Here is a 25020-nt window from a genome sequence, read left to right as displayed (position 1 = left end):
TTTGTCGATTTAAATTAATTAATTAGTTGTGGATTTATTGAATTGTTGTTTATCTTAGGCCTTGCATGATCTTTAGGGCACTGCTCTAGGGCTCACGCGGCCGGTCACGTGCCGGACCCGGGTGATGGGTACGGAGCGTGACATCACAACTCCTCTTCAAGCACCACCAACGATTGCCGACCACCGTCACCTCTTTTCCCCTCTTTCTTCTTCTTATGCGTCGCCAATTCCTAGTCATTGTGCTTACCAAAAATTAAAGCTGGCGACGCCGACTGAGTCAAGGTAATGCTCTGACCCTCTTCACGATTCCTTGTTTTTCTTCCTATGACCCGATGTAATGGTTGCCAGCTGCAAAATCGGCCAAAAGTGGACCGGATAAGGATCCCCTGTTTTGCCTCTTTTTCTCTTTTTTCGGCAATGTTCATTGGCAATGTTCATTTCCAAAGCCATCGGCCGCTTCCCCATGTTGGTCCATGGTCGGAGCCTGACCCCAGCCGCCGGCAAGCAGGTTGGGATCCGAATACACTGAGGAACGAAATCATCCCTGCTTGGCCTTTCTTTTTTTTGATTCGATTTTGGCCGGCTGGCTGCCCTCTGCCTCATGTCTCCACCACTATCACTACCTTGCTGGACCACCATGGTCAGCTACCAGTCAAAGCCTCCTCCATCCTCTATTCTGCCAAAAAAGAAGAGAAAAGTAGAGGAGAGAGAGAGCCATCCCTCTCTTATTTCTCTCTCTTATTTTCTCTATCTTTCTTCTCACTCTTTCCCATCCTCTCTCTTCTCACTCTTTTCCATCCCTTCTCTCTCTTATTTCTCTCTTTAATGAGCTTTCTCTCTACTAGACTTTCTGTCTCCACAGGACTTTCTATCTTTACTAGGCATGAGGTCATATCCCCAATAGTATCTTAATTTTTTGAACTTCGCTTGGCTTCTAGGATGATAATGAAATTAATAATATTTTAATGATATTAAAATAGGTGCGCTTGACCCATCTAAATGGAGCGAGATTTTGAAGTGATAAGAGGTAAGTAACTTAATGTTTCAAAGTATATTTTCTGAATTTTTGGTAAAATAATAATTAGTTGATTAAATATAATTATAATATCTATTTTGTACTTAGTTAAACGGGTCAGACAAGTTAATGTTATGATTATTTTAAAATATATTTTGTGCTATGTTATGAAATCTAAAGAAAATGGGACTAGGTCAATCATGAAAAGTCTGTTTTATAAGTATGCATTCTCAGTACGGCTATGATATGATCTAACCCCATCAATAGAGATATTCGTTGGCCTTATCGACCTATAATCTATAAGAACTAGTTTTGACACTGCACCATTGGTGATTAGAATAGTAGTATTTAGACACTGTGCCACTGGTGGTTAATAATAGTGGTTTTTGGCACTATGCATTCTGACCCATACCATTGAATTATGTGGCCATATCCTGATATCTGGTTTCTAATATTTCTTGTAAAAACTATAGTATACTTCAAAAAGAGATATGCATTATTTGAGAAATAATTTATTTTTCAGCCAATATTTCGTGCTTTTAACTAATTATTTGGTATGCTTTGATCCTACTTTGGGATATTATGTTGCTTATTGGGCTACTGTAGCTCATTATTATTATTTTTTATATATTTTTCAGATTCAGATGCATGATTGCTCGAAACTTGGGGAATGCGCTAGTTCTTTTGAAGATACTTCTAATCATTGGAGTTTTAGTCAGTCTAGAGCTGATCACGGGCCTTCTGGCCCGCCCAGCCCGGCTCGAAATTTTTTGGGCTTGGGCATTAAAAAAAAGGCCCATGGGTCGAGGCTGGGTAGGAAAAGCGGCCCGACCAAAAAAACGAGCCACGCCTGGAAACTTTTAAAAATAGCCCAGCCTGGCCCGACCCGTGTTTTATATATAAAGGTAGAAAAATACATCCAGTTTTAAAGAGCCCATTAAGCTGTTAAGCCATTCTGGCCCATTTTCAGATTCCAAACAAAGAAAAAATTGGGCCTGTCGGGGTGGGTCTGTCGGATCGGGCTTGTTGGGTCGGGCCTGGAACCGGATTTATAAAGTCGAATCGGGCCTGGACAAAAATTTAAGCCCGACAGTCAGACCAGGCCGGGCCTGGGTATAGCCATCGGGCCTCATTTCTGCTGTAGAGCTCGACCCAAGCTCGACCCGACCTAGGTTTTGATAAGCTCAAGTCAGTCTAGTTAGAATATTTTATTTGATTGATGTTAGTAGTTAGCAATTGTTGACTTATGGCACTCTGTAATAATTGATTATGGGAATGATTTTGTTTAGATTTTGATTAAATTAGTTTTTGATGATTGAAGAATTATTATTATCGCTTTGAGATTGTTATTAATTGATCTCTAGTCTTGCATGCTCGTATGGTTCACTTTATAGGTATGCAGCTGTTGCTGGAATTTGGACCCGGGGGCGACCACTGGGTTAGGAAGGTGGAGCTCCGGTGCTGGATCAGCAGGTGGTGGTGGTCCGGCAAGAATCGGCGAGCGGCGGTCTGGCGGCGCGTGACGTCCTCCGGGAGACCTGCAAGAAGCCGGTGGCCGGGATTTCCGGCGCCGGCCCTCCGATGCTTAAGTCAGAGGGGGGCAAGTGTATGAACGGGAAGAGTGGTGAATATTCCGAGTTTCAATCTTCCGATCCCCTCTAAAATGGAGAAATTTTCCTTTTATAGAGGAGGCTGGGATACTTGTGATGTGACTGGGCAAACGGTCTGTCGTACGATTGAGCATGTAGCTAAGAAATTAATGCTCGATCGTGTGAATCAATGCTGTTGCTGCAGAAGATTAGGTCGAAGCTCCCAAATCATCGTGGAGTCATGCCATCATTCGTAGCCACGCGGATTTGCCGTAAGAGGCTTGATGTCCGTAGACAGCAGATGTCATACGCCTTAATTGTTGAGGGAGCTGAGTGCTTGTAGGGGCCATACGCTTTGATTGTTGAGTAAACTGAATGCATGTAGGAGCCATACGCTTTGATTGTTGAGTAAACTTAATGCCTGTTGGAGCCATACGCATTGATTGTCGACGAAGGCAAGGTGTAGTTTTTCGGTCGCGCTACGGGGAGATGTGATCACAGTGCGCGAGTTGGGCGTATTTGGGTCGGTAGAGCTGCTCGAATGCTTCCAGGTCGGAGAGGCCATTCGGGCGCCTCCGGGTCTCCTGGTCGAAGGATCTGCTCGGTCGCCTCCAGGTCGGAGGAGCCATTCGGGCACCTCCAGGTCGGAGGATCCGCTCGGATGCTTCCAGGTCGGAGAGGCCACTCGGGCGCTTCCGGATCGGGGAGGCCACTCGGGTGCCTCCGGGTCTCCTGGTCGAAGGATCTACTCGGTCGCCTCCAGGTCGGAGGAGGCCTGCTCGGACGCTTCCAGGTCAGAGAGGCCACTCGGGCGCCTCCAGATCGGAGGAGGTCTGCTCGGATGTTCATGCAAGCGTGACGACTTATATTTTTCCCCCCAACAGCAGCATCTGTTACGCCCTGGATTTAAGGTGCACTGCAGATTTATAACATTACAGAATGAATAATAGCCGTTATAACGGGTCAACAACAATTTTGGTGGGGGTCCAGTATAACAAAAGAAGAGTAAATTTTCACTTAATGTAGCCCTTTCTTGGCTTTACTTCTTTTGTTGTATATTTCAGATTTCTAAGGGTACTTGCATAATTACAACAGATAAATTATATTTAGTTAACATCTTCCAATACAATTTCTGGTTAGTTTTTTTGGCGTAAATGGGTAATTGATGGGACGCAAGGTGCGGGAGAGGCACTACGGTAGCACCGGTTGTTGAAGCGCCTCGGTGCGCCGGAATTTACCATCAGACAACAAATCGGGTCGGATGCGGATCGTATTCGGAGTTACCCGCCATCCTTCCGCTCCTGTTCTATAATTTCATCCCTTCTTCCTCCACTCACCTTGCTTACTCCACACGGGCGAAATCTCCGCTCTCCCCCCACCCTCCCCAGATGGCGGCTATGGCGCTCCGGCCGCTGAACTGCACCACGCTCGCCGGCGGATCCCAAAGGACGGCAGCGGAGGCTGCAACCACGCGCAGAGCGAGAAGAACGGTTCCCCTCACCTCTGCCTCCTCTCTCTCTCCTCCCCCTCCCACCAAAAAGAAGGTCCACATCTCTCATTCCCTGCTTCTCTCTGACCATGCTTTCATTTGGTCCTGGGCCCTAATAAGATCCTCTTCTTGGGCGTGAAGGTTCTAGTTCCCGTAGGCCTGGGCACGGAAGAGATGGAAGCCGTCATTCTCGTGGATGTCCTCCGCCGAGCTGGTGCTGACGTTCTCATGGCCTCCGTAGAGCCGGGGCTTGAGGTGGAAGCCTCTTCGGGCACAAAGCTTGTGGCTGACACTTGCATTGCAGCCTGTGCCAACGAGATATTTGATCTTGTGGCGCTACCGGTTAGTAATTTCCGCCGCTAGTTATTTTGATGGTGCCTCCTGTGGACGGACTCCAAATTTATAATACTATGTGAACTTTTCATATCAAAATTTAAGCAAAAGAACAACCTTTTATAAGATTATAATTTTCTTATGTTTTAATTTTCATAGGAGGTTATATGAAACGAGATAATTATTGCTTTCTCTTGAAGGTTGTAATTTCATAGGTTATTTTCATTGTTAATGATGTCATGAAACTTGTTGGCGATGGCTTGGTATTCTGCACCCTTGTCTCATGGGCTTTGTTTAAGTTGTTTCTCCTGTAGGCACTGTCTGGATTGAGAAAATTGGAGAGAAGAGAAGAGAAAAAAGAGAAGAAAATGTAAAATCACCTTTCTGACTTGGGGAGTAGAGAAGAAAATAATCAGGGAAGTCCTTGCCAACTTCACTTAAAAAATCTAAAAAATATATATAAAAAAGGGACCGAAGCCCCTGTTTTCTTTCGAAACAAGGGCTTCACCCCAGTTCCTACGCACGGAGGAGAGAGGGCTTTGAAAGCCCTCTATCCCCCCTCCCTCGGCCATTTTCCATTGGCCGTCGCTCACTGCGGCCCTCTCCCCCTCTCTCCCTCCCTTGCTCCCTCTCTTTCTCTTCCCTCCCCCTCTCTCTTCCTCTCCTTCTTCTCCCTCCCCCCTCCCTCGTCCCTGTTCCGACTGCCGTTGCTCACCGCCACCTTCTCCCTTTCTTTCCCTCCCTTCCTCTCCCCTCCTTTTCCTCTCCCCTTTCTCTCTCTCTTTTCCTCTCGTTCCTTCTCCCTCTCCCCCTAGCTCGCCAATTCATCAATTTCATTACTGGAATCGTCCCAATTCGCCGTCGGATGGCTCTATACGCTCCGAATCGGACGGTTTGGGACAGTTCCGCCTTCCTCGAGTAATACTATAGGTTCTTTCTTGTGCAAATAGTCAATGTACATGTCTAACTATCTATGCTATTTGTGCAAAATGTGGACTATGACTCTAAATCTATAGAGTCCTTAAACATTTTTGTAGATATGCAGGTTACGATTATGTTTATATCCAAACTACCATTTTGACTTATAACTATAAAGGTAGCTGTTATGCATTTGCAGGTTACTGTTGTGTGCCATGTGCAAGATATTGTTCTAACCAAGGTCCATTGAACCGGTACTAGGTGCCGTATCTCATTGTTTAGTTTGGTTGGAAAATTCTTGAAGATGAGCATCTTGCTAGCTAATTTACTAAGTGATTGAGGGCGATCTCTGCTCGACTCTTGCTACTAGAGGCTGTTACCGAAAGATAGATTGAACCAAAGTATATAAGGCTCTTTTCCTCGAACCTTGACTCATCGGATGCTATGATCATAAGTGGTGATATTCCAATATTAGTACGGTACCGGTTCGATACTGTACTGACATATGGTACATTATGTATCGGTCATCTGATCAATAAGCCATTTTCTTTGTTTTTTTTGTTTCTTCAGTATCTTTATTTTTTTTCAATCTTTTCTAATTTTAGTTATTGTCTTAATCATTATGGTTGTTTGATTTAGGATTTTGATGTTGTTTTGATTCTTTTTTTTATTATCAACTGGACTTGAAGTACAATTAAAGTACATATAATTGAATATACATATAATATAATAGGCTTAAAGTACAAAATATGTACCAATATCTAAAATTTTGTGGAGCGCCTATGTCCCTCGAAGACATCAAGATCATGGTCATCGTCTGGGACTGAGATATTACAAAGTTTCCAGATAATGTACCCTATATTCTTGTATCCTATAACTTGCACTTGTTGGATAGCCACTCTGATACTAATCTCCCTGATACTATGGAGGGTAGCACCCGCTTGAATATGAGGTCATGGTTGAAGGATATCTATGCAAGTCATAGTTTGGTTGTATGAAACAGAATCCGGTGTATAGCTCGGATCCAGATATGTCCAGAGATCTTACTCCACGTACGAGGTCATCTGCAGCAGTAGTGCTATATCCACTGAATTGAGACTCACTGGTGAATCAAAAACATTGGAGTTATGAGTCATATAGCCGTATCATGCCTATTGCTACCTCTTTGGTCACTAGATGCATCATCATTCGAACTGTCATCGTTATCATCCCTAATATCACGAGATGATCTAGCAACTAGTCTGTCGAGGACTGTGGTCTTCATATCAGATTGACCAACTCTTTATTAGCTCTCTTCAATGAAACTGCAGTTCCCTTTTCTTTCTTTATTTTGCTAACTTGAGGAACTACCTTCTTCCCTTGAATTTCCTAGCGTTCTTGTTTATTGGGTGGTTTGACTGTGCCCACCACCTCGACTAGATCGAGAATTTTGGTAGCCTCTTCTTAGCATGTCTCTGTCAAATCTATAGGAGGATGTCTCGGTCAAGGAGCATTGTGATGATGATTGACTCTCTCCGACCTTTGTGGCTGCTCGGTTGGATGTGAGCATCACCATGTATCATTCTGTCCATTATTTTGCATTCACCTTAGCCTCTTTTTCTATAAATTGGTCGGTTGAGGAGGCGATTCTATCTTATCAAGCTCTAGCTGCTTTTATTGACCCTCAACCCAACCAATCGTCAAATCCACCTTATTGTATACGAAATCATTGTAAAGTAGATAATCATACTTCATCTCCAATTCCTCTTCAATACACTTTAATTTGAGTCTCAGATTATAATGAATATATACCAAGTCATTCAATTGCTTCTATGTGAGATTATTCATCTATTTGCTGTGAATTAGGGCGAAGGTAGACCAGTTGCACTTGCAGCTATTAGAAGAGATCGTCTATGACAGGATCCAGATAACTAACCTTAGGTTTTTAGATGGCTGCCCGAAATTGAACCATCATTCAACTGCAAATGCAATCAAGCAAATTGCATATCTGACACTACTTATCATAGAATATCAAACTAGTTATAGTCGATGTTTAAAAATACTTGGATTCATGCTTTCTTTTCTTGCCATAGTTGGCTTATCGTTGAAGCTGTGGGAGCCTTTCCTAAATGCTTTAGTTTGTGAAACATTCACATATTATGTGATGTCAATGTTTTGTTAAGTTGATAAAGTAATGATCCTGTATACTATTAAAATTAATTTTTATCTTTTCCATGCATCACGGGATCAGGATCCATCTTATAGACCACATTGCATAGGACAGTTAGAAGTTCCTCGTCTGTGTCTATCCTTGGGGCATTATTTTGAAACTTTACATCCTTAATGAAAATTTTTGATTTTTATCCATAAATCTACAACATATCATGAAATTATGCTAAAATTCAAAATTTTGGCATGATCTTTCCTCATTTTTCCCATTTTTGGTTGATTTTCGGCATGAAAAAGAAGAAAAAGAGGATGGGGAAGGGGAGGGGGCTTTTTATGTGATTTTGGGTTTGATTTGAGTGGAATTCCATGAAAATTTTCTCTTTTTTTACTCTTTTTTGAGTGAAAAAAATAGAAAGAGAGAGGTAGATATGGTACGAGAGGCCTTCTATGCATCCCTTTCAATTATTTAAGAGGAACATGTCCTAAGTTGCCCTAAAAAGAGCCGAACTAGGTGTTTTAGACTGGTTTTGCTCAATTCAGGTCCGAACTGCTTGGTTTGGGCTTGAACCATGCCGAGGAGGCGTATGTCTTGGTTTGGTGGTTGTACAGTTTGGTATACCCTGAACCGGACAGTTCAGGGTTGTACGACTTACTATGGTTCTAACTTCTAAGTTACTTTCATGCATGTGCATGTTATTGTTTAGATTTTAACATGGCGACTAAGTCCAAATATTATGTATGTACAAAATTCCAGTTGAGAATTATGAAAATGTCAAGCTAATGGGTTAGAAATAGAATAGTTTGTGACCATTTTCAACCACAAGTTAGAAGTGAGGTCAAGTTTGTTGTTCTAGAGCACAACATCTATCCTTTGTAGCTCTTTGTTATTTTGCTAAATGTTCTGAGTCCAAAATCTGCAATTGCTGGTGCACACATCATTGTGGACTTGTTTACTTATTGGCCTGAGGCAAAATCTTTAAAAGAGAGAGTTTATTTTGTATAACCATGAAAATTTTTTTATTTACTTTTTTGAAATCTTTAATAGATTGCCTGAGCTGACACCAAGATTATTCTGCAATGATGATCAATTTTGCTCACATGTGAGTGCAGCACAAGGAGCAATATCTTCTAGAAGTAGTACCCTTGCATAGCCAAGGTGCAGCCCTCCCATACGATTCCCATTTAAAAACTCTGCATTCTCTCTCTCTCTCTCAACAATTTAGTATGACTTTGTTCTACTTGCCTCTGACCAGAGATGCCTTGTCTGGCTATAGCCACATAGGCCATATGAGACTTGTTTACATCAAGTCATGAACATGACTGACTATGTTTGCTGGAGGGAATGAAGGATCCCCTCAATCAACCGACCAAGAGATAAAGGTGTCATGAAATTCATGTCGGTATGAAGCAGAAATTTGGATGATCCACTCCATTGGTGAACTCTTATTCTCAGAACTAGTCATCCCCTATTGATCCAAATCCATCCATGATAGCATCCATGACCTTATGATGCCTCCATCTAGATCGATGTTGTCTTTCATTGTTGTCAATAGCTCTCTATTACTTGTCCGGGGTCCTCCTGATATTCATATATGGGAGTGGGTCATTATTTATGGTACTCTGACCAAGATTTTGCTTGAAATTATTACACTTGGTAAGTGAATAGGCTTAGAGGCCTCTATGACCTTGTCTGCATGACCTCCATCATGCAAAATTAATCAAATTAAGCTACAATTGAGAGGTGTCTAGCGCAAATATGCTACCATATTTTTCGTTAAAACAGAGTTTTCTTGTGATTCTCAAATATTTTTCTAAAAAATTGATTTTAGGAAACCATAATTGCTTGAATTAAAAATGTTTTTGTTAGGTTTATAGATTGGGTTCTTCTCATGGTATGCTATACCATACCGAACCGAATGGTACCGGGCGTACCGTACCATATTGGTTCGGTACCGGTATCGGTACTGGTGGCGTACCGATACTCGATACACCATAAAAACCACGTACCGTACTGTACCGACACTATGCTAGCGTGGCATCAGTATGGGGTTCGGTATCAAAACGACGAACTTTGGTTCTTTTCGACTGCATATATGAAAATCAACCTAGATTCACTGCATTTTATTCAGTTATTTTCAAATTTTAAATGTATCATGGGGAGGATTTTGGGTGGAACTCATTTCTCCCAAAAAAACACCTATTTTTTTTTCCCAAATTCATATCATGAAACTGTTGTTATCAGACGCAAATCTCATAATAAGTTGTTGCTAGCAATGAGTTTCAAAAAAATAGGTTTTTTTAGTCCTTTTTTATAAGGAATTTCAAAGAAAAAGTAACGATTTGGGCTTCAACCCATTGTTTTTTCTTCACTTTTTGGTTGAAGCTGAAATTCTTGTTCCCCTCAGGCTGCAACCACATCGAAAACATTTCTTGCTACTTCAAATGATTGGAGATGCAAACAAAGAAGCTTTGGGGCCACCTAAGGCTTGATAAGAATGTTAACAAGCAGTATTGATCAATGTTGAGTTAGCATGAGTCAATATGGAATAGATTAGTCAAATTGCAATAATGGCCCCTGCCAAATGCTAGCTCAGGCCTCTAAAGACCAGGAGTGTCAAATGAACTAAGCAGCTCAAGCTCTACCTGGGCTTGGCAGGGGAAGAGTTTGAATCAAGCTTGGTTTGAAGCTAAACATACCAAGCTTGAACCAACAATATAGGCTCAAAATTTTTATTTCAAACCAAGCCAAATATCGGCCAGCTTGATCAAGCTTGATTGGATAAGGCTTGAATATATTTGAATATATAAAAATAAATTTTATATGTGATTGATCGGATAAGGTTTTAATTGTTGCAATTTTTTTATTCTTTGGATCAACTAACATGTCTGAAACAAAACTTGAAACAAGCTTGAAATCAAGAATTGAGCTTTCATTCAAGTTTGAACTAAGCTTCATTTAGTCCCGAGTTGATTTCACCTAGGATAGTCAAGCTGATCAAATAGGCTCTTGTCCAGCTTGGTTTGAAATTAAGCTTGAGATAATGGCAAACAGATCAAGCTTGATCTTGGAGTTCAAGCTCGAAATTAATTTCAAACCAAGCTTGATCTGACCCGAGCTTGATCAAGCTTGGTTCGAGTACAACCTTGCACGATCCAACACTTCAATCATTGATTTAAACCCAATCATGATCTGCTTTCTGAAATCCATTGTTTCTTGTAACTTGTAACTTAGGAAAGGTGGCTTAATAGGATTGTCAATGGTCCGAGCCAGCCCAAAGACCTAATACAACCCCCCCTCCCCCCCCCCAAAAAAAAGAACTGCGCTTGGGCTTGGAAATTGAGGCCCGACCGGCTTCTAGGCCGGGCGAAAGCTAGAAAGCGAGTAAAAATGACTTGCGGCCCATCCTAAATGTGAGCCAGCCCGAAAATATTCTCCAAGTCAGACCATGCTTGGGCTGTGTACCGCCGGGTTGCATTTGGGCCAGTTTGGGCTCCGGCTTGAGGCTTAAGCTTCAGGCTGGTTTCAGGCCTAGGCCCAACCAGGTCATTGACACCCCAAGCTCAAATGGTTTTAATTCAGTGAAAAGCAGACAGGGGGAGAGAAGCACCTATGTTTTCTGTGAAAAGCTTCTTTTCACACCCTATTATGACCGGATTCTGGTTTGTTGATTTTGCAAGAAAGTGATAAGCTTAAATAGATAACTTTCCAGTATCCTGATTCCAAAGTAGCTTTGTTTAGATTCGAGCAGCAGTTCTATGATTTGAAGCAGAATTTTATTGTTTTGAGCTTCTGAACTTTGTGTAATGAGGATTTTGGCTTGAAGTTTCCATATGGTATTTTATATCTCAACAGAAAATTGCTAGAACAGGAACATATTCTTTTATTTTCTTACTGAATGGTTCTGTTATTTGTATCCTATTCTCGGCAACAAATGATTTTGTTTTAGTTTCTCCATTTCCTTCAACTTTCCCAACTTAGCTTTGAAATATTCTCCTTGTGTTAGAGCCTTAAACACCTTTCACTGTTAGTTACAACCTTTGTTCACTTATTTAATCTTATGACATTTTTCATTTGGAACTCCATCTCACTTATTCACAGGTTCATGCTATCATCCTGAGTAAACAATTTGGTTTTATTTTAGGGGGGAATGCCAGGTGCTGTGCGGTTGAGAGATTGTGAAATCCTCAGAAAGATGACAATCAAGCAAGCAGAGGAGAAAAGGTTATATGGTGCTATATGTGCAGCTCCTGCGGTTGTTCTTATGCCTTGGGGTCTGCATAGGAGAAAACAGGTAAGTTTTCGTTCATTTTGTATCATAAAGTCATGAGAACGTTTTGTGATAGTGTATAGCTTGATTGCTAGATTACTTGCCATCCAGCCTTCATAGACAAGCTTCCTACTTTCCGGGCAGTTACATCAAACATTCAAGTTTCGGGTGAGCTCACCACAAGTCGTGGTCCTGCGACAACCTTTGAATTTGTGCAATCATTAGTTGACCAACTGTTTGGCAGCACTGTGTCAGAAGATATTGGGGAAAAGCTGGTTTGCCCTTAAAATATTACACTTTATCCCTTTTCTTTTTGAATTGCAATTTCTTTATATAAGATTTAGGGCCTGTTTGGATGATTGGGCTGAAAATCCTATTGGATTTGTGGATTGGGCTAGTACAATCAACAAGATCATAAGATTATAGGCTGGGCTAGGCCTATTTTCATAATTACTTAGGAATAGCTTTGCATTGGGCCTATATTTGTGAATTGGACCTAGGTCTTTTTTTTCAACCTAAGGGATTCGGGCCAGTCCACTCCAAAGCTATTCCTGGGTACTTATGAATATAGGCCCAGCCGAGCCAGTAATCCTATGATCTTGCTGGTCGTACTGGCCCAATCTACGAATCCAATAGGATTTTCATCCCAATCATCCAAACATGCCCTTAAATGGCAAGTATTGCTTTTGAGTTATTCTTCAGTTTGCTTCCAAAGTTAATCATTTATATGCTGTTATCAACATAGTTTTTATTCTCTCTATGATACCACAATTAACAGATTGAGGAGTCAATGATTATTAGAGCAAATGATTATGTATGTCCAGTAATTGAATGTAATAATCCGTATGGGATGTGGGTAATGATAACTTGTGTGTATACATTTTCAGTAGACTATGAACCATTATAATGCATGTGTGGGTGAATTTACACATGATGCATCAAATCAACATCTTTGCCTCAACTTCCCAAATTCAAGCCATTATCATATACATCGGGACATGATAGTATGAGTCTTCATGCTGAAGTCTAAGTTGGCTGGTCAGCTTAGTTAACAGAATTGTATGGTCTGTGCATTACTTAATTGACTCAATTTTAAGAAACAAATTTTGAGTTGGTGAAAGTGAGGTACATAGTAGAGAACTCAATCTTTATATGCTTCAATCCCCACATGGAACACCATATTGTTCATTTAAGACACCATGATTAAGTGTGGGGCTAGAGAGTATAATGAACAAGTATAGGAAGCATAGTGTAGTAGATTGTCATGTTGTGAGCGTTACATGCTATTTGACCTTGATAGTAAAGTGAGAACCTATTTCTTATGTCCTGCATGGCTAGCAGTTATGGGGAGTCCTTCATGAAGAAACAGAAGTGGGCAATTCATTATAGGTTCAAGGATTGAACTATTGAAGTACCTTGTATTTTGCGCATGCTATTATAAGGGTGTATCATGATTGCCTAAATTTTCAAATCCAGTACGAGTAAGACTTTTTTCTCCCAGCTTAGCTGCTTTCTGATTTTTTTTCTACTCAGCAATAACATGTTTTGGACAATGAAGCACAACTTTGATTCTTCTAAATGAATCTTGAACCTTACACTATATTAAAGACATATTGGTTTCTGAATTTTAGGTTCTAACCATCAATGGAATGCTACCTAAAAGAGACCAATGGAAAGGCTAATATGAACTGTCATTGCATTATCACAAATAGGGAATAACAAAGGAAAGAAGCTCGAATATAGGACTACAGCAGACCATATGGCTGGTAAAGAATATTTCTGTTTGTATTCAAGAGTAACCTACAATCATGATTCTCTAGAGAGAGAGTATTCATACATGAATATTCCACTCCTCAAACTGAATGTCAAGGGTTATATACATCATCATCCAACCTTAAATTGATGTAGCATATATCGAAGTAAGAATCAGCTGGTAGTGAGAAAAATTTTCATGTACCGGTTGTATATGCTCTTGGTTAATAGTAGATTTTAATCTAAAGATAATGATATGTTTAGGGTTTCCATAGATCGTTTCTCACCTTGAACATATTAAGGCCTTATTTGGCAAAGCTTTTGGAGGGCCAGAAAGAACTTTTTGGCTCTTTAAAAATACTTTTGGATGGATGGTACAGTGGTGTTTAGTAAAAGATCCGAAATTGTTTTGGCTTTGCCAAAAAGCTGAAAAAGTCTACTTGGGAAAAGCTCCATGTTGGTGCTTCTCCCCAAAAGTGCTTTCTGGCCAATGTTGGAAAGTTGTTTTGGTTCTAATGATTTTTTTTTATGGCCAAATGCCAACCAACAAATCTCATAATTATATCTTATACTATATCATAATATAATATAATCTAATAATGTATGATGTCATTGTAATAATACATAATTATAATATAATATTTTCTTATATTATACTATAAGCATAATATAACATATATTACAATCATAATATTATATTATAATAATAACGGTTATATCATGATAATATAATATAATAATGTATTATATTGTTGTAATAATACATAATTGTAATACATTATTTTCTTATATTATACTATAAGCTTATTATAACCTATTATTACAATCATAATATTATATTATAATATAATAGTAATATTATGATAAAATAATTAATAATACAATCTAATATAATAATATTTAATAACAATATCTTATTATTATATAATAATAATAATATAATATAATCTATTATTAGATTAGATTATAATCCACTGTATGATATTGTTATATTATATTAAAATATTATTATATTAATTATATATTAAATTATAGTGATAATAATATTATATTATATTGTTATAATATTGTACTATTAATAATATATTACTATATCATATCATATCATACCATATCATATTATGCTATATTATTAGGCTATAGTACTCAATGTTATATTACACTATATTATAATAATATTACATAATATAATAATATTTTAATATATAGTATAATATTATATTGTATTATACTCTACTATACAATAATATGCAATATCTTTTATTGTAATTTTATCATTTCAAAATAGCAAGTTAAAAGCTGTACTTCCAAAATTCTAAAACACTTTAGAAATGTAATAGCCAAATAACAAATAGCTTTTTATGAAAACTCTACTTCCAAAAGCTCTGCTGCCAACAACAATTCCAAGCAGGGCCTAAGACTTGATCTAAAAGAAAGAGTCGATAAAACATAATTAAGATCCAAACTTGATAAAAAAATTTCCTCTTGACATTAAGATAGTTCATTTTTGGACCATTGGAAATTGGAAGCATTTAGATATTGTAGGTAAAACTTGAAAATGTGGATATTTAATTTAAATATTTGATCAATGGTTTTGCATTTCATTTATAGCTACAAGGCTTCAGTTAGCTAAATTACCCAATCATAAGCATGCACATATATATATACACACACCATGTATCGTACTGATACTCGATACATTGAACCTTACCATCAAGGTACGCGGTACCGAGCGTACCGACGTATCGGTCGGCTTCGGTAACGGTACGGTACTGATGCCGAACCGAGCCGAACCGATATTGTACAGATGTGGCTGGTTCGGCCTGGTTTCGACCCCGTCGTCGTTTTTTTTTGTGTGGAGTTCTCTCACCTTTGGATTTTTTTGATGTTTCCATATTTAGGTTTAAGGTTAAAACTAGATGATGCAACTTATTACTTCCAAATGATTCAAATAATGAGATGAAGAACATAAAATATCTTTAAATTAAGATACAATCAATTACATACATTTAAAGCACTATCGGATATCTAAAATCGGGTCGAGTGGCGATGCTTCTCGTCGATATCTGGATCATCAACATAATATGGAGGCAGATCAATCCATCTCTCTAACCAAACGACGTTGTAGTCTTATATGCTCAATCTCCGAGGAATGCGCGTCGAGTCATAAGAACTCTCGGATCTCTCGCTAAAGCTCTGGCTCTGAGAGGTGTCTTGATAATATGGTTGTGAAGGAGCCCATCCGAATATGCCGGCACCAAAATCCGACCCGTAAGACCCTCCGGGCTGCGCAGGGTAGTAGCCACCGGAAGATGACTCCGATGCACCATATCCATAGGCTGGCTGAGGCCGCGAATAATAGGAAGACTCGGAACTTGATACATCAATGGATCCGACTCCACATGGGAGGTCATCTGCAGCTGCATCTTGACCTCCTGAACGACCTCGGAAAGCCCTTCTTCGATATTCAATGGTATCCGACCGGCCTATATCAGACGACCTACCGTGGTCCGTATCTTGTGTAGCATGCGTAAACTGAGACTCATCGGTGTATCGAAAATCTTCCTCCGGCTGTCTCATAAGTAGTACCATACTGTCCTCCACTCCCTCCATGGTTGGTAGATCCATCACCACCAGAACCTTCATCGTGCTGGTCCAAGTCTCCTCGACACTCTCCACTGGGGCTCTTTTCTTTTCTTTTCTCGTTTGCTGGGATTGACGCCCTCCTGATCGAGTCGACTAGGTACTAGAGCGTCCTCGTCCTCGCATGATAGGATCATCTCTCTGAACGGGAGCGTCGTACCAGTCATGCGGTGACTGGCTCCCCTCTAGCCACATCCTATCAGCTGTAGGAGTGCGTGGAATGTTGCGCTCAGCCCATTGTCGTGGATCGACCATAGCCTCGGTGGCTATGATGCTGGCTGGTCGACGAGGCGATCCTGGCTCATCAAGCTCGGGCTCCTGCTGCTGGGCCGCAAGCTAGTCGAGCATAGGATTATCATCATCATCTGTAAAAGTCCTATAGATGGGATCTGCATACTTGAGCTCCACTTCCTCCTGAATGCATTTTAGCCTCAACCGCAGATTATAGTGCACATAAACTAAGTCGTTGAGACGCTTTTGTGTCAAACGGTTCCTCTGTTTGTTGTGGACGAGGGCGAAGGTGGACCAGTTGTGCTCACAGCCACTCGAGGAGACCGTTCGGGAGAGGATCTGGATAGCTATCCGCTTAAGATTTTTTGCAGATCTGCCAAAATGAATCCACTATTCAGCTGCAAAAATATTGAAGATAATTACATTTTACATATATGATGGCCTCATAGTTCAAGATAATTCAGTTGTAAAAATGTCTTGCAGATTTGTATTGTACCTGGATTCATAGTTGTCTTGCTCATGATAGTTGGTCGCTGTCCAAAGCTATGGCTGCCCTCTCTAAATAATTTGGTCTGTGAAAAGAAGCTTTTTGTAGTATGTTAATAATATAAGATCCGATATATTTACACATGCTATTAAATCATAGTTACCTCTTCTATACATGACGCGGCGACTTCTGGATCAGGCTCCATCTTATAAATAACATTACGCAGAGCATCAAGAAGTTCATCATCCATACCAATTCCACTCTCATACTGGAACCGAGGATTCATGTAGTATGCTGCACATAGATGACACCATCTTAGTATAATTATGCAAATATATCAATCAATATAATTATCAATATTATCGCTTACCTGCTAGATGTAATTTTCTACCTATTTGGGCTCCCCACCGCCACTCAATGATGTCGATGTACTCGTGGGCATGGGCTACATTTGCCTTCATGATCTGAGTCTTTGTCTTCTCCATCATGTGATACAAAAAGCCCATCTGGAGGTACCTTTCGCTATCCACGGCCCGCAACACTTCATATAATGGTTTGATAGTCTTGACTATCGCATTGGCTCGCTACCAGAATGACTGCCTGCTTCCCAAGTCTTCCATCTTGCTTCCTTCAGTGCCGGCCTGGGCATATCTACTTTTCTGCCACTCGGGACTGACAAACATCTGACGTAGTGCTCCTTTCTTCTCGATAAGGCTATCAAGTGCAATGTAGTTCGTAGCAAACCGTGTGACTCCTGGTCTAAGAATCTTTTATCCTGTATACTTTCTCATTAATGAAAGAACCTAAGTATGGCTATAAATATACCTGGTGATGCGTTGGTCTATCTCCATCGTATGTTGCACCCTACGGATCTTTCCAATGTCCATCAGAATGAGGTCGATGCAATGTGCAGCATGTGGGGTCCAGAGAATTTGTGGTCGCCGCTCCATCAAGACCTCCCCAGCCAACTTATATTGCGGCTCATTATCAATGACGACCTACACGACATTCTCCTGTCCAATCTGATCAATCACCTCCTCCATAAGTCTGAGGATGTATGAGGCGTTGTGCACCTTATCCGAAGCATCAACTGACTTGTGGAAGAAGGTCTTCGTATCACAGTATGTCAGAAAGTTGATGATGGCCCGCTTTGTCGGATCGGTCCAACCATCACACATCAGAGTGAGCCCATATGTGGGCCATTTGCTCTTATATGAGCCAATCCAATTCTGTAGCTCCTTATTATTGTCAAGAAGCTCACCGTAAATGTTCTTCGGATCTGGAGGATCGACACCGGAATCGGCAGACTGTATGGCGGAAATGGCAGACTTGTAGTATGTATTGTCTGCAGCATTCGCTGGGATGTGGCTGAAGTGGAACCAGGATCCAATAGCTCGCCACATATCCTTCTTCTCCTTCTTCCATATTGTGTCTATCCTTTGTTGCTTCGAATCTTTCCTGGAGAAGGCATGCAGATCTACATCATGGATTGATGCTCCTGGTGGAATCCCTCCGGAAGACTTCTTTCGGCTACCAAAACCAATCAGGATAAATGCAATCCGGCCACGTCCTCTGCCCTCGCCCTTCCTGACTGAGGTTGTCCTTTGAAACTCTGAATCTTGTCTGCTTCCATCAGAACCGGCGTTCGACTCGAAAAACGAGGGCCCAAATCGAGCCCGATGCCTCGCCACCTCCTGCTGCCACCGATTATTCAGATTCGTCTGTATGGCAGCTTGGATCTGTGTCTCCTCATCTGGACCCTCAACCTCCTGTGACTCTATGAAGTGATAGGAAGGTGCTTCTGCAGCTTGGCGTTCCACCTCTGCTTTCTGCTTCGCGGTCCTCTCCTTGGTTGTTTTGATCTCAGCGATTTTTTTCCTCATCAGCTGACGGATGTTCGGTGGGCACTCTGAGCACGCAGATATCTTACGAGAATTACCGGCTTAGTGCTGCTTTAATCTGGTACTCCTCCCTTGAAGCACTTGTGGCAATAATTGCATTGAAATTAGTGTCGTTCACTGAGCATCTTCCCATGCTCCTAGCCAATATTACGCTCTTGGGGATGCCCTCTCCTTGATGGCTCTATTCCTACGACCACATTAATTTTTTTAAATTTCAAATTATTTTTAATTAAAAATTAATTTTTAAAATTTTTAATTAAATTATAAATTATATAAATTTTGTAAAAACAAAAGTTAATGTTACCATTAACATCATCCATATATCGACAACATATAAAAAATTCAAGACGAAATGGAATCATTTAATCATTTCCTATTTTTTGGCAATTTTTGACTTAATTTTTTAAGCAATTTAAATGAAATATTAAAAAAAACAATATAGGGGAAAGAAATTTTACCTTATTTAGCTTTTGCTTGATTTTTCTTGAAGAAAAACGACGCTCTCTGACCCTTCTAAATTTTTTTCATGCCTTTGTCTTTGCTTTTCTTTTCTTTTTCTCCTCCTTTATCTCTGCCTTTCCTTTCACCTTATTTCTGGCTTTGGCTGATGAATTGCTTGGCTTTTACAGCCGAACAAATGCTAAGATAACCACGTTACGGGTGAAGTAAATGGCCAGCGCTGTGGCACTTTTGAAAGTGCCACAGCGTATGACACTTTCAAATGCCGCCATTTACTCTTCGTTGTGGCACTTTTGATGGTGCTACAGCGCATGGCAGGGTGGAAATCATCCGAAAAAACCATCCGTTGAGGCATTGTGGCACTTTTGAAAGTGCCACACGCCGTGGCACTTTCAAAAGTGCCACATTTTGGCATTGTGGCACTTTACTGTGGCACTTTTGAAAGTGCCTCTGGCCAGCGCTGTGGCACTTTGTGGCACTGGTACTTAGCGCGTGGCCGTAGCCACGCGCTGCCCTCCATTACCTCGAATCGGTGCGAACCTAGCAGTTCGCATCGGTTCGAGTATGTACCGGTTCGCACCGGTACGAGGCAAAAACCGACCGGTTCCAACCCAAATTGGGTCGGAGCCGATTTCCACTCCCTACCGGACCGGAGCCAGTCGGTACCGGTCTGGTACGGGCTAAACTGACCGGTACAGGTCGGTTCAGCAGACACTGCTTACCGTACTGTACAATGTATTGATACTGTAATAGGATGATACTGGTACGGAATCCGATATCGAGACGGCAAACCTTGTATATATTTGTGTATGTATATACATATGTGTTTATGCTCTGTGCATGCGCGTGTCTACACGCACACATCAAACCGGTATTGGGAGTCATGTTGGCCTGTCACTTGTTTGGTATGGTACGTACTAGTGGCATATTGGAGCTAGTGGGAGAGGAGGAGAGGGAGTAAGGGTGGGAGAGAGAGAGGCCAAGGCCTCCAGACTCACTTGAGAGAGAAAGAATGGATGTGGAGAGAGAGGACTTATTTGGCTGGAATGTCAACATCACCATCGCACATAGATAGGATGCTGTTGGATGCATCGTTGGAGGATAGGCCAGAGGAGGAGGTGGAAGAGGGAGAGAGGGAAGATGAGGGCTGTGAGCCGTCCAATGTCTTCATAATCAGCAGCAGGGATTTACCTAACCAGAACGTTGTTGCGTCATCGAATATGGACGAGATGCCATGGAATAGTGTCGTCGGAGGACAGAGGTTGGAGGAGGAGGCAGGCGCGGGAGAGGGGAGGCGAGGGCTTTGGCCTTCAAGGTCATTGGGAGAGTTGGAGTGCTTCGAGGGTTTAATAGTCTTGATTCGACTGGCTGAACCAGTGTCTGCTGAACCGACCTGTACCGGTCGGCTCAGCCCGTACCGGACCGGTCCAGTACGGGGGTGAAAATCGGTTCGGACCCAATTTGGGTCGGAACCGGTCGGTTTTTGCCTAATACTGGTGCGAACCACCCGGTTCGCACCGGTACATGCGCTAAGTGCCAGCGCTGTGGCACTTTGACCAGAGCCACTTTCAAAAGTGCCCCTTAAAGTGCCACAGTGCCAAAATATGGCACTTTTGAAAGTGCCACGACAACGGATGATTTTTTCAGATGATTTCCACCCTACCACACGCTGTGGCGCCATCAAAAGTGCCACAGCAAAGAGTAAATGGCGGCATAAAGTGCCACAACACTGGCCATTTACTTCACTCGTAGCATAGTTGTCTTAGCATTTGTTTGGCTATAAAAGCCGAGCGATTCATCAGCCAAAGCCAGAAATAATGTGAAAGGAAAGGCAGAGACAAAGGAGGAAAAGAAGAGAAAGACAAACAAAGGCGTGAAAAAAATTTAGAAGGGCCAGAGAGCGTCGTTTTTCTTCAAGAAAAATCCAGCAAAAATTAAATAAGGTAAAATTTCTTTCCCCTACATTGTTTTTCTAATATTTCATATAAATTGTTTAAAAAAATTAAGTCAAAAATTGCCAAAAAATAGGAAATGATTAAATGATTCCATTTCGTCTTGAATTTTTTATATGTTGTCGATATATGGATGATGTTAATGGTGACATTAACTTTTGTTTTTACAGAATTTATATAATTTATAATTTAATTAAAAATTTTAAAAATTAATTTTTAATTAAAAATAATTTGAAATTTAAAAATATTAATGTGGTCGTAGGAATGGAGCAATTGAGAGGGCAACCCCAAGAGCGTAATATTGACTGGGAGCATGGGAAGATGCTTAGTGAACGACATCAGTTTCAGTGCAATTATTGTCATAAGTGCTTCAAGGAAGGAGGGATAACCAGATTAAAGCAGCACTTAGCCGGAAATTATCGTGAGATATCTGCATGCTCGGAGTGCCCACCGAGCATCCGTCAGTTGATGAGGAAAAACTCGCTGAGATCAAAGCAACCAAGAAGAGGGCTGCAAAACAGAAAGCGGAGGTGGAACGCCAAGCTGCAGAAGCACCTTTCTATTACTTCATGGAGTCACAGGAGGTCGAGGGTCCAGATGAGGAGGAGGCACAGATCCAGGCTGCCATGCGGGCGAGTCTGGATGATCGGTGGCAGCAGGAGGAGGTGGCGAGGCATCGGGCTCGATTTGGGCCCTCATTTTTCGAGTTGAGTGCCGGTTCTGGTGGAAACAGACAAGATCCAGAGTTTCAAAGGACAATCTCAATCAGGAAGGGCGAGGGTAGAGGACGTGGCCGGATTGCATCTATCCTGGGTAGTTTTGGTAGCCGAAAGAAGTCTTCCGGAGGGATTTCATCAGGAGCGTCAATCTATGATGTAGATTCGCATGCCTTCCTCAGGAGAGATTCGAAGCAGCAAAGGGTAGACACAATGTGGAAGAAGGAGAAGAAGGATATGTGGCGAGCTATTGGATCTTGGTTCCACTTCAGCCACATCCCAACGAATGCTGCAGACAATACATACTATAAGTCTGCCATTTCCGCCATACAGTCTGTCGGTTCCGGTGTCGATCCTTCAGAATCGAAGAACATCTACGGTGAGCTTTTTGACAACAATGAGGAGCTACAGAATTAGATTGGCTCATATAAGAACAAGTGGCCCACATATGGGCTCACTCTGATATGTGATGGTTGGACCGGTCCGACAAAGCGGGCCATCAACTTTCTGACATACTGTGATACGAAGACCTTCTTTCACAAGTCACTTGATGCTTCGGATAAGGTGCACAATGCCTCATACATCCTCAGACTTATGAAGGAGGTGATTGATCAGATTGGAGAGGAGAATGTCGTGCAGGTCGTCACTGATAATGGGCCGCAATATAAGTTGGCCCGGGAGGTCTTGATGGAGCGCGACCACAAATTTTCTGGATCCCATGTGCTGCACTTTGCATCGGCCTCATCCTGATGGACATTGGAAAGATCCGTAGAGTGCAATATATGGTGGAGATAGCTCAACGCATCACCAGGTATATTTATAGCCATACTTGGGTTCTTTTATTAATGAGAAAGTATACAGAGGGAGAGATTCTTAGACCAGGAGTCACATGGTTTGCTACAAACTACATTGCACTTGATAGCCTTATCGAGAAGAAAGGAGCCCTACGTTTGATGTTTGTCAGTCCCGAGTGGTAGGAAAGTAGATATGCCCAGGCCGGCACTGAAGGAAGCAGGATGGAAGACTTGGTAAGCAGGCAGTCATTCTGGCAGCGGGCCAATGCGATAGTCAAGGCTATCAAACCATTATATGAAGTGTTGCGGGCCGTGGATAGCGAGAGGTATCCTTAGATGGGCTTTTTGTATCACATGATGGAGAAGGCAAAGGCTTAGATCATGGAGGCAGATGTAGCCCATGCCCACGAGTACATCGACATCATTGAGTGGCGGTGGGGAGCCCAAATGGGTAGAAAATTACATCTAGCAGGTAAGCGATAATATTGATAATTATATTGATTGATATATTTGCATAATTATACTAAGATGGTGTCATCTATGTGCAGCATACTACCTGAATCCCCGGTTTCAATACGAAAGTGGAATTGGTATGGATGATGAATTTCTTGATGTTCTATGTAATGTTATTTATAAGATGGAGCCTGATCCAGAAGTCGCCGCGTTATGTATAGAAGAGGTAACTATGATTTAGTAGCATATGTAAATATATCAGATTATATTATTAACATACTACAATAAGCTTCTTTTCACAGGCCAAATTATTTAGAGAGGGCAGCCACAGCTTTGGACAGCGACCAGCTGTCGTGAGCAAGACAACTATGAATCCAGGTACAATACAAATCTGCAGGATATTTTTGCAGCTGAATTATCTTCAACTATGAGGCCATCATATATGTAAAATGTAATTATCTTTAATATTTTTGCAGCTGAATGGTGGATTCATTTTAGCGGATCCGCAAAAAATCTTAAGCAGATAGCTATCCGGATCCTCTCTCAAACGGTCTCCTTAAGTGGCTGTGAGCGCAACTAGTCCACCTTCGCCCTCATCCACAGCAAACAGAGGAGCCGTTTGACACAAAAGCGCCTCAACGATCTAGTTTATGTACACTACAATCTGCGGTTGAGGCTAAAATGCATTTAGAAGAAAGTAGAGCTCAAGTATGCAGATCCCATCTATAGGACTTTTACAGATGATGATGATAATCTAATGCTAGACTGGTTTGTGGTCCAGCAACAGGAGCCCGAGTTTGATGAGCCAGGATCGCCTCGACGACCAACCAGCATCATAGCCACCGAGGCTATGGTCGATCCACGGCAATGGGCTGAGTGCAACATTCCACGCACTTCTACAGCTGATAGGACGTGGCTAGAGGGAAGCCAGTCATCGCATGACTGGTACGATGCTGCCATTCAGAGAGATGATCCTCTCATGCGAGGACGAGGACGCTCTAGTACCCAGTCGACTCGATCAGGAGGGTGTCAATCCCAGCAAACGAGAAAAGAAAAGGAAAGAATCCCAATGGAGAGTGTTGAGGAGACTTGGACCAGCAGCGATGAAGCTTCTGGTGGTGATGGATCTACTAGCCATGGAGGGAGTGGAGGACAGTATGGTACTACTTATGAGACAGTTGGAGAAAGATTTTCGATACACTGGTGAGTCTCAGTTTACGCATGCTACACAAGATAAGGACCACGGTAGGTCGTCTGATATAGACTGGTTGGATACCATTGCATATCGAAGAAGGGCTCCTCGAGGTCGTTCAGGAGGCTAGGATGCAGCTGTAGATGACCTTCCATGTGGAGTCGAATCCATTGATGTATCAAGTTCCGAGTCTTCTTATTATCCGCGGCCTCAGCTAGCCTATGGATATGGTACATCGGAGTCATCTTCCGGTGGCTACTATCCTGCGCAGCCCGGAGGGTCTTACGGGTCGAATTTTGGTGCCGGCATATTCGGATAGGCCCCTTCATAGTCATATTATTAGGACACCTCTCAAAGCCAGAGCTTTAGTGAAAGATCCGAGAGTTCTTATGATCCGACGCGCATTCCTCGGGGATTGAGCATACAAGACTACAACGCTGCTTGGTTAGAGGGATGGGTTGATTTGCCTCCATATTATGCTGATGATCCAAATATTGACGAGAAGCATCGCCACTCGACTCGATTTTAGATATCCGAGAGTGCTTTAAATATATGTAATTGATTGTATCTTAATTTGAAGATATTTTATGTTCTTCATCTCATTATTTGAATCATTGGAAGTAATAAGTTGCATCATCTAGTTTTAACCTTAAATCTGAACATAGAAACATCAAAAAAGT

The 25020-nt window shown here is 41.6% G+C and overlaps 2 protein-coding genes across 6 annotated transcripts in view; one reads left to right on the top strand and one right to left on the bottom strand.

Annotated features, from left to right (window-relative positions):
* The first annotated feature begins 3946 nt into the window (after window positions 1-3946).
* LOC103696861 (protein DJ-1 homolog C) overlaps window positions 3947-25020 on the top strand; it is a 58354-nt gene continuing 37280 nt past the window's right edge. For 4 of the 5 annotated variants that reach the window (XR_005509821.1, XR_005509820.1, XM_026801040.2 and 1 more), the window contains exons 1-4: window positions 3947-4148; window positions 4235-4435; window positions 11635-11784; window positions 11856-12035. Coding sequence is in view for 2 of the 5 variants with exons in the window: in XM_026801040.2 (XP_026656841.1) it covers window positions 3993-4148; window positions 4235-4435; window positions 11635-11784; window positions 11856-12035 (687 nt within the window). In the remaining 3 variants the exon portion in view is untranslated. The remainder of the gene's footprint in view (window positions 4149-4234; window positions 4436-11634; window positions 11785-11855; window positions 12036-25020) is intronic. The other variant, XR_005509822.1, reaches the window with a different exon arrangement.
* On the bottom strand, window positions 16764-19196 carry LOC120108486. Its single transcript, XM_039122084.1, has 2 exons — window positions 17037-19196; window positions 16764-16958 (listed from the first exon to the last, which is right to left on the bottom strand). Exon 1 carries the CDS (start codon window positions 18754-18756, stop codon window positions 17872-17874), a length of 885 nt encoding a protein of 294 aa, XP_038978012.1. The 5' UTR covers window positions 18757-19196; the 3' UTR covers window positions 16764-16958; window positions 17037-17871.

The sequence above is a fragment of the Phoenix dactylifera genome, unplaced genomic scaffold (assembly GCF_009389715.1).
Source record: "Phoenix dactylifera cultivar Barhee BC4 unplaced genomic scaffold, palm_55x_up_171113_PBpolish2nd_filt_p 001355F, whole genome shotgun sequence".
Taxonomy (NCBI): Eukaryota; Viridiplantae; Streptophyta; class Magnoliopsida; order Arecales; family Arecaceae; genus Phoenix; species Phoenix dactylifera.
This window is presented reverse-complemented; position numbering and strand designations above follow the sequence as displayed.

Coding starts and splice junctions, on each gene's coding strand:
- LOC120108486 (XM_039122084.1), bottom strand. CDS start 18,756: ATGAGGAAAAAAATCGCTGAGATCAAAACAACCAAGGAGAGGACCGCG.